Source organism: Podarcis erhardii (genome assembly GCF_964252035.2).
Source record: "Podarcis erhardii genome assembly, chromosome: Z".
NCBI lineage: Eukaryota > Metazoa > Chordata > Lepidosauria > Squamata > Lacertidae > Podarcis > Podarcis erhardii.
The window spans coordinates 25,177,125-25,186,899 of record NC_138504.1 but is presented as its reverse complement, the minus strand read 5'-3'; the positions used below and the strand labels follow the sequence as shown (position 1 = coordinate 25,186,899).

General features: G+C 42.8%; 1 protein-coding gene across 1 annotated transcript; it reads left to right on the top strand.

Annotated features, from left to right (window-relative positions):
- Window positions 1-185: 185 nt before the first annotated feature.
- On the top strand, window positions 186-9,255 carry PSMD10 (proteasome 26S subunit, non-ATPase 10). The gene is made up of 5 exons (XM_081847285.1): window positions 186-350; window positions 3,087-3,185; window positions 5,664-5,810; window positions 5,892-6,058; window positions 8,372-9,255. Exons 1-5 carry the CDS (start codon window positions 234-236, stop codon window positions 8,523-8,525), a joined length of 684 nt encoding a protein of 227 aa, XP_081703411.1. The 5' UTR covers window positions 186-233; the 3' UTR covers window positions 8,526-9,255.
- The last annotated feature ends 520 nt before the right edge of the window (window positions 9,256-9,775 follow it).

Here is a 9,775-nt window from a genome sequence, read left to right as displayed (position 1 = left end):
CACAAGAAACCCCGCACGCCCCTGAACCCTGGGAGTTGAGAGAGCGCGGAGGAGGAGGAGACGGCGGAGGGGGCGGGGAGAGAGCGAGGATTGGCTGTCTGTCCCCGAAGCCTCTCTGCGGATTGGCTGCAGAAGGAGGAGAGGGAGTCTTCGCCCACTTGGCTTTGAAGGCAGAGTGTGTGCGTTGTGGTGGGGGAAGGAGAGGGCCCGGTTTCGAGCTGTTGGCTTCCAGGATGGAGGGCGGGTCTGTGTCCAACGTGGAGGTTTGTAACTTGGCTTACACGGGGCGGCTGGAGGAGCTGAAGGAGCGGCTGAGCGCCAATCGGAGCTTGGCGGAGCGCGCGGACCAGGTTGGCATGGCAACCGGAGGGGGGCGTGGTTAATTGTCTGTGAGTCGGGGGGCTGCCAGGGCTCCACTTCTGAGGCAGTGTGGTGTAGTGGTTAAAGTGGAAACCCGGAGACCTGGGTTCAGCAGATCCCCACTCGGCTGTGAGGCTTTCACTGGGCGGGCTTCCCCTCTTTCTCAGCTTGGTCTACCTCACAGGGTCGCTGTGAAGCTGAAAAGGGGAGGGAGAAACCTACGCAGGGTGTCTTTTGAGTTCATTGAAATAAAAGTTTGGCAGATCTGCCCCCGGGACAGGTTCAAGACGTTACTATTAACATATAACAATTTGGGACCAGTTTAACCACGATATCGCCTTACCCCCGCATGTTCCCACAGTACCGCATAATTGACGTTAGTGCAGATGCCACATAAATACCCTTTCAGCATTTGTTAGTACAGTACTCAGTCGTTTAGTTACTGTGGTAACTTTGGAAGTCACTGCCTATTGAACTCAAGCAGGTGCCTTCACTGTACTCTTTTCGGTGTCTGCTAAAAGCATCCTTGTTCAGACAAAGCTTCGCAGATGCTTAGAAAGTTGAGCTAATTCTAATCTGTTCTTGTATTTTTAATTTTTGTATGTTTTGAAGTAGGGTTGTGGATTTTACTTGATTTTAGTGCTTTAGCGTTTGCTTTGGGATTTTAATAATCAAGCAAAATAAAAAATTTATGAATTTAATAACAACAACAACAATAATAATATAAAGGCCTTAAACCCAGCCATGTTATTCTATGCCATCGAGGGTGCTTTACTGTTTTTTCTGTGTTTTGTATTTTGTATATGTTTTCAAGTCCTTGAAAAGTGCACCAACCACCCTGGTATTTTCACATGTGGAATAGTAGAGAAATTCCAACAAATAAATAATCAAGCTGGGGCCAGCAACACAATGTTTTAGTTTAGCATGTTCCTGTTCAGGGTACCAGCCAGTTCAGCACCCTGACTTTGAGGATGCTCCATAACATTCCCATCATTGGTGTACAGTATTCTAGTTTTCTCTCCCAACAGCCAGCCAGTATTCTGTGGCCACTGAGCATGCTTAGTCCTCACTGGCTATTTTGAGGGGTTCGTACCCTGATTGTGTTCCTGGCCCTCCCCCGCCAATATATACATATATATATTTGAGATAGTTATATATTGCTTTTCAGAAGAACCTCACAAAGTTTTTCACAAGACCATATGTTTTATAATAAAACAGAAAGATGAAAGGGAGGAGCTTTTTAAAATCTAGTTTTTTGCATACACATTCTTTATTGCAGTCCAAAGACTCACAAAAACAGTTTTAAAAGTGCAATAAATCTAGTTTTTGTATTCTTGCAAACTTTGGGGTCTCCTCAAGCTCCCTGATTCATCCCTTTTTTTCCTTGGAAGGTGCTGTTTTGCCTACATAAGGATTAGCTATCAGGGAATGAGTTTCCAATTAGAATATAGCAGGGATAGGAAACCTTTATCATTTTAGATGTTGTTGCACTCAAACTGCCATCCTGTCTGATTATTGGCCATGTTGGCTAAGACGGATGGGAAATGAAGTCTCACGCCACCTGGAGGTTGCCCAGTCCTGATATAAATGGCATAGATAAATACAGTTCCTAACATTAAAGAACAGCAGGGTTTATTTCTGCTTGGGAAGCACATAGACACATATGTCTGTGATTCCGAAACTCTTCACCCTTAACTCTTACTAGAGGGGAGAAAGGGTGCTCTGTTTACTAATTCAGTTGAGAATGGGATACAGTACATACCTGGCAGATGTTTAAATCAGTAAGACTGCCAGATGCCAGGGTTTCAGCTTCTTAAAAGAAGAAGAATGACACTGTAAAATACAGGCAGCTGATTTATTGTGATGTGGGTGTTTTTGGACTTCAGCCCACTTCATTAGATGCATAAAGGGTTTTTTCCTCATGTGGCAGAGGGCAAGCGTACCAATTAGGAGAGTGAAAATATATCTACCAACGGAAAATAGCACAATATGCACCTGAAGACACACCATGCACCCTGAAAGCTTATTTTACAATATGTTTGTTTATTTTTAAAGACATCACAAAGTTATTTGTCCATAGCTGCAAAAAGAATAAACATAGCTACACCTCTAGAAGTAGCATGGGGGTGGTGTTAAATTTCAGGGTGAAAATTCCAAAAATCAATGTTGCATCATGCTGCACTTAAATGCATTTTTTGTATATAATGACATACCTGAGAGCACGTTCCCAGTAACTATGAAGATTTTGCTACATGAATCCTGACCACCCATTGGGGTGGGGGCAGTTTGAATGCTCTTCTAAGTGCCTGGGGCACTGTCTGGAGAATGAAATGGCCTCTGGGAACATACAAATTGGCCATTATTGTTCTTACTGTTAAATGACTTGCTGCTTGTATAAAGGAGTATCTATCCTTTTTAATTTTCATCGTTCTAGTTCGTTCTGAATGTTCTGTTAATGCGTCTTTCTAAATAAGGCCACAAAAGTTACTAGTCTGCAAATAATCATAATCATAATAATTGTGGCCTGCTGGGAGCTGACAGAAGAAGAATGGAGAGCTTTGTCACTCCTTCAGCAATCTGCCGCCTGTCTGTACTGGGTGTAATGCTCTGTCCTTTCTCCTCCAGCCCACCCCCATGCCTTCACGCAGTGCCCTCTTGCTTGTGGATACTAGATGTGTTCTTAAATACAAGGTTGTACTAATGCTTATTTGTGTTTTGTGTTTTAGGATAACAGGACAGCCCTACACTGGGCATGTTCAGCTGGGCATGCAGACATTGTCGACTTTTTACTAAGTCTGGGAGTGCATGTTAATGACAAGGATGATGTAAGTTCTGGACTTATTTTTCAGAAAGTGCTTAGGCAGGATCTTGCATGTATAGTTCAGAGGTATATAGTTCAGAGATAGGAACCTCCATCCCACAGGCCAGAGGTTCCAGCTTTGCCCACAAGGCCACTCACCTGACCGTTAGCTGACATCCCTAGAAATGTCAGCTGATGGGTAGGAGAACAGGAGTTAAATTTTGCATTAGCTGTCTGCCCTCTTCCCAGGGAACAGGATTGCACAGCCAAGTTAGCAGGATTTTATGAGCAGATTTAAAGCCCTTTGCAAAAGGGCTGTTTGCTCAGCTCAAACTGCCCACTCACTTAATGGACAAAGATGAGATGCTTTAATCAACACTTATGCAAGGCACTTTAAAGCAGCTCCATGTTCTCATTTCATGATAAAACCCCAGCGCTAAGCAGGTTGTTATTATTATCTTTCATTTCACTTCTATACTGCTTTATATTTTAAGGGGGGAAAGCTAAAAGCACTTTACAACTCATTAAAACATCAAATAAAACAATCCCGTGTAAAACATTACTAAATAAAGTCAGATATAAAATATACATTCAGAGCAACATAATTAACAGGAGACTAAAACGTTATCTTAAACATTCCAATAGAAAACATTACTTCAAGGAAGTCAGGTGTAAAATTCACATTTAAAGCATAATTAACAAAAGAATAAAATATTAAGCACAGAACATATCTGCTGCTGTTGCTGCCAGTTTTGCCAATTCTGGCTAGTGGTGACTGGAAATTCAGGCGATGTCCTGGTTCTGCACCAAGAGACAGCCAGGATGGTCTCAGTGGTTCACACGCACCACATCCCCTTAGTCTGGCTATGTGAGAAAGTTCCCCGCAGGGAGCTTTCTCAGACACCCTACCCAGCTGCTTGACTGCACATGCAGCAGGCAACAAGGTGCTGCTAAGAGGAAAGTTTCTTCCCCTTTGGACAGAAGTTAAAAACTTGCCTTTAGCACTTTGCTGCCTCCCAGATGCTTCAAAGTCCTGACTTCATCATTTGTGACATTAAGTGATTGGTGGGTCATGCCCTCCTCTCAGACTAGGCCTGCAAGGCAAATCTTAATTAGGAACTGGTCTATGAAGCTAAGAAGATTCCCCACTGCTGATATAGTTCCTAATGCTGCTGGAGTTGTTACCAACTACTCTAACGTGTTAAAGAAGAATTAGTGATACACAGAGGTGGGATGTGTGCTGGTTTGTTATCTTTGGCTGCTGTTCTCAACATGAGATGAGGGGTTGTTGTTTTTACGGAATTCTGGGGCCCTTTTGAGCTGGCACAGCCCTTGTGTGAGGTAAATTTCTGAGCCCCTTCTCCTCAGTTTAAAAGTTCTCATGTGAAATTGAAATGAAGACTATGGCTTCCAAAAAGAAATTTTAGAATTGGTGAACCATTCAGTCTTCGGCTACACCTGAAGGAAGACATAGTTGCTTCTCTTCACTGCTGAAGAAGGCAGGCTGAGCTGGTTTGAAAAGAAAGCTGCAACATTATCATGACTTCTTCTCTGATCCAAAGTCACATAAAGTTGCCGTATAGCTGTGGAAGGCCCAATACAGTGGTACCTCAGGTTACATACATTTCAGGTTACGTACGCTTCAGGTTACAGACTCCGCTAACCGAGAAATAGTACCTCGGGTTAAGAACTTTGCTTCAGAATGAGAACAGAAATCATGTGGCGGCGTAGCAGCAGCAGGAACCCCCATTAGCTAAAGTGGTGCTTCAGGTTAAGAACAGTTTCAGGTTAAGTATGGACCTCCAGAATGAATTAAGTACTTAACCCGAGGTACCACTTTATAAGAGGCTCAGAAATATAGTGGTGCTCTAGAAAGAGCTAATTTGGGGAGGTAGGTGGCAACCAGAACTAGGGAGCCTGGTCCTTTCCTTATTGGCTATTTAATATCATGTGATGGCAGTTGTATAAATGTTGAATGGTGGGCCATATTCCACTTTAATGACCAAAGCTACCTGCTATTGAGTAAGTTCTTACCAAAGTTGAGCAAGTTATTTTATGGAAGAGATGGGGAACCTGTAGCCTTCCAGATGTTTAGGACTCCAGCCCCAAGCAGCATAGCCAATGATCAGCTGTAATCCAACAGCATCTGGAGGTACAGATGTCCCCCATCCCTGTTTTACAGTATTTTCATAGGGGATAAATTTTGTTAAAACCTTGGCATGGTTCTGTAGTATTGGATTTTCTTCCTAACAGAGCTTGAAAGTTTGGTTGTACAATGTCTTAACGGTCCCTGGTGACTAAAAACCATGAGCCAGCAAGTCTTCTGTTTAGAGAGGAAACTGAGCACTCCCTATAAGCCAACCCTAGCTATAGCCAACCCTAGCTATCACCGATGCAGAGGTCTGGGGTACTTTCCTCACAACAGAAGTCTTTCTACCTGCCCTGCTTCTGTGAATTGTAAAGCTTATAGTATACTATGCCTTGTTTTCTTTTCACTTCTCAGGCTGGCTGGAGTCCTCTGCATATTGCTGCATCTGCTGGCCGAGATGAAATTGTGAAAACTCTCATTAGGAAAGGTGCTCAGGTGAATGCTGTCAATCAGAATGGCTGCACGCCTCTGCATTATGCAGCATCCAAAAATAGGCAGGAGGTAAGATTTCACTTGCTTCCTCACCTTATTGCTCAACACAAAGCAGCCTGTTTGGTAACCTTTGTCTTTCCCCACTCATAGATTGCACTAATGCTGCTGGAGAATAGCGCTAATCCAGATGCAAAAGATCACTTGTCATCTACTCCACTACACAGAGCAGCATCCAAAGGAAACCTGAAAATGATACAAATTCTTTTGAAGTACAAAGCTTCTGCCAATCTACAGGATTCAGAGGGAAACACAGCTCTGTAAGAACTAACGTATTTGTGGTAGATTTTGCCCTAGTTTGTTTGAACCATACTTTTCAAGTTCATTGATATTAATACTTCTTTACTTAGCACAAACTATTCTCTAATGTTGAGAGTTTTCATTTAACAGGCTCAGTAACTTTTTTTTAAAACAGATAAGTGAGACTAAAGAAAATATAAAATTTTTTGGAAGAAGTGCTAGATTATATTTGAATGAGTGGACATGAGATTGTAAACAAGTTCATAATTTGTTTGGAAAAAATTTTTAACGATGTAAATGGGAGCGGGAGACGTGAGGGAGTCCAAAGAAGTGATGAAATTGTTGTGATAGAAGTAAGATCGTTTATTATTTGTGCATTTATATTTAAAAACTTTAATAAATATTTATTAAAAAAAAAAAGTAACTTTTTTAAAAACAATTCAAACTGAGCTTCTTGGGATTCTACAAGAGAGGCTGTATTCTAAGATGTATGGTGCAGAAACATCCACACCATAGCTGTCAACTGTCCCTTATTTGGCGGGAAACTCCCTTATCCCAGCACCGTTTCCCGCTGCTGTCCTGGATTGATGATGTCCCTTAAATTTCCCAGGTTTCATGCTCGCCCGGCTCCGGAGGGAAGCAGCGTCTCGGGGTCCTCCGCCTCAGGCCGCGTCTCCGTCTCTCCCTTTCCCCCCTCAGGGGCGCGTCGTGAGGAGACAGGTGGCGGCGGGCGGGCAGGCAGCCCCTCTCTTGCTAGATTTCCGCCACGCTGCCCAGGGAAGCTGGAGGCGGCGGCAGTGGCTGAGGAGGCAGCCTGAGGCAGGAGGAAGAGGAGGGACGCAGAAGGGCAGCACTTCAGCAGCCGCTGTGGCACCACAACCGTCTCATGCCGGGCTCACAGGCGGCGTAGGCGAGAGTCTCCCTCCCTCCCTCCCTCTCGGGCGGGGAAGGGCCGATGGAACTCCTTGTGCCAGGATGACGGCAGCCCCGATGTGCTGCTTAGCTTACCCTCCAACCAGTGCAGCATCTTAATGTAGTGATTTCCCCCTCTGCATCCCTTTGCTGGGTTGCTGCACTGTGGGAACCACTGCTTGAGGCTTTGTTTGGCTGCTTTGTTTGGTTGACTAAAATCCCTTATTTTGGCTGCTGATCCCTTATTTTCGAGGCTGCTGGTCCCTTATTTTCAAATCTGTAAGTTGACAGCTATGATCCACACAGATTTTACGCAGCCTAATCCCAAACATAAATCCCACTGAGTTCAGTCCCATTGATTCTTTAGTAAATGCATGTGGGATTGTAGTGAGGAGCCTGGTGTTAGTTATGTTTATTTAAGATATGCATCCTACCAAGCTACTTAACTTCCAAGTAAGTGCACCCTGTTGCAGTTCTGGCCTTGGTTGAGATTTTGCATCAAATTATGATTTTGAGTAACAGTAGTTTGAAATCAAACCATGGCTTGTATGTCCAGGTGAACAACAGGCTAACTGTGAGTTAAAGCTGTTTATGACTATAATCCTAACGCTATTCACCTGGGTTTACACTGTCAGTTGCTTTTGTTTTCTGTCATGAGTTTCGTGACATCCTCTTACCGCAGTAGCATCTAGAGGTGGAACAATTGCTGTAACTATCATGTCAATTCAGATATTGTGCCAAACTATAGTAAATGGAGGTTCAGCGTGATCTTGATTTAGCATAGTGTCTGAATTGAGCCTTAAACACCTTGATGTAAATGATGGGATTTCACAGGGGGACAGGGGTTAGTTCAGGGCCTCGCAAGACGAAATTAATCCGTTCCGTGAGGCTCTTCGTATAGCGGTTTTTTCGTCTTGCGAAGCAAGCCCATTGACAGCTTAGCGGATTAGCGCTATTAGCGGTTTAGCGGCTTTTAGCGGATCAGCTGATAAGCGGCTTATCAGCGGATCAGCTGATAAGCGGCTTAGGGCTTAGGAAAAGGGGGGGGAGGGAAAAAACCCCGCAGGAACTCGCAAGACATTTTCGTCTTGCGAAGCAAGCCCATAGGGAAATTCGTTTTGCGAAGCGCCTCCAAAACGGAAAACCCTTTCGTCTAGCAGGTTTTCCGTCTTGCGAGGCGTTCGTCTTGTGGGGCACCACTGTATAGTGAATGGTGGTTCAGCGTGATCTTGGTTTAGCATAGTGTCTGAATTGAGCCTTAAACACCTTGATGTAAATGATGGGATTTCACAGGGGGACAGGGGTTAGTTCAGGCCTAGTTTTAAAATAGGTGGGGCCTACAAAGAAATACAGGCTGACAGCTCATTACTGCCTTGTCATGTGTCTCTAGCATAGTTGGTAATTTTTTATCTTATTTACAGCCATTTAGCCTGTGATGAAGAGAGAGCAGATGAAGCTAAACTACTAGTGTCTCACGGAGCAAGCATATACATTGAGAACAAAGAAGACAAGACTCCACTGCAAGTTGCAAAAGGTGGCCTGGGTTCCATACTAAGGAGGCTAGTTGAAGGCTAGCTGTGTCAGTCAAATTGAATTCCATTCTTCGTGAAAGTACTGAAGACTTTTCACTGTCTTTAAGTTGGCTTTAACAGTCACAACTTGAATTTTTATTGTACTGCATCAATTACACTTCTCTACATTTTCCATGGCCAAACAAAACTTTATAATTTTTTGTTGCTAAGTTTATTGTTGCTTAAAAAAAATTTAAAGCCCTGCTTTTCCTATAGAAAGAATCTATCTTTCTATACAGGTTCTAACAATCTTTTTAAATACATTTGCTTGTAAAGGAACAGTATTCAATATTTCCTCAAGGCACTTCTTGTTAACTAAGTTTATTACTCAGTTCAAGTGTCATCATGGTTGTGTGAAATAAAATTTGGGGAAGGAGAATGAGGACTGTGTAAAAGTTGTTTGCTTTGCTGTATGTCTCCTTGGAATTCTTATTTACAGAAACCTGTTGGTTCAACCTTATACCCAGCATAGGGAGAGTGTTATAGGAATGGAGCATTGTGGGAAGGCAGTGGGCTTAATTCAGCTAAAGCAATTATAGACATAGTAAGGCTGTAAACAAAAATAGTCAAGTGCTGTGGCACCTTAACAGATTAAAAGGGTTACTGTGCCATGAACTTGTGTAGACAACTGTCAATCTCAGTAGGCTGCTTCTTAAACAAAATATGTTTGTTTAAAATGTTGCTAAGTAACAGCTATAAAGAGAACAAATAAATCCCAATTTTTGCAGTAAGAACATTTGGCCAAGTTGGATTTGTTTCTCCTCTTCCTCTTCTCCCTTCCCAAGGGTGGTGTTGAGCTGTGTGGCTTAATGCAAATAGCTTTATACAACTGGAATGATTTCTTATGCCCTAAGCTACTTATAATAAAATATTACTTGCTCCTTAGATCAGTTCAGTTCAGTCCTTCATAAGGTGCACGAAAAGTCTTCCAATGTCATAGAACCTGTGGGAAAAGGCTGCTGCTTTTGGTGTAATAGACACACCTAGTGTACTCCTACAGAAATCTTAAGCTACAGGGACACCAATTATTACCAAAAAGTTTCATATTCTGATAGTATTGGTCGATGGACTGTTCTGTAACTATCATCATGTGAATCTAAGTTAATTTTTTCTCTGGTGGCACATGCCATGACTGCTCTTAGTTCCAAAAAATGCAAAGTTGTTTTTTGCTCACTTTTTCATAACTATTATTATATAACATACTACATTGCTAATAGGACTGAGGCATTTCAGAGCACACATTTTGCATTCAGA

Excerpts from the sequence above, each read along its gene's own strand:
- PSMD10 (XM_081847285.1), top strand. The coding sequence starts at position 234 with ATGGAGGGCGGGTCTGTGTCCAACGTGGAGGTTTGTAACTTGGCTTAC. Across the intron at positions 5,811-5,891 it reads CATCCAAAAATAGGCAGGAG|ATTGCACTAATGCTGCTGGA; the intron begins GTAAGATTTCAC and ends CCCCACTCATAG. Across the intron at positions 6,059-8,371 it reads TCAGAGGGAAACACAGCTCT|CCATTTAGCCTGTGATGAAG; the intron begins GTAAGAACTAAC and ends TCTTATTTACAG.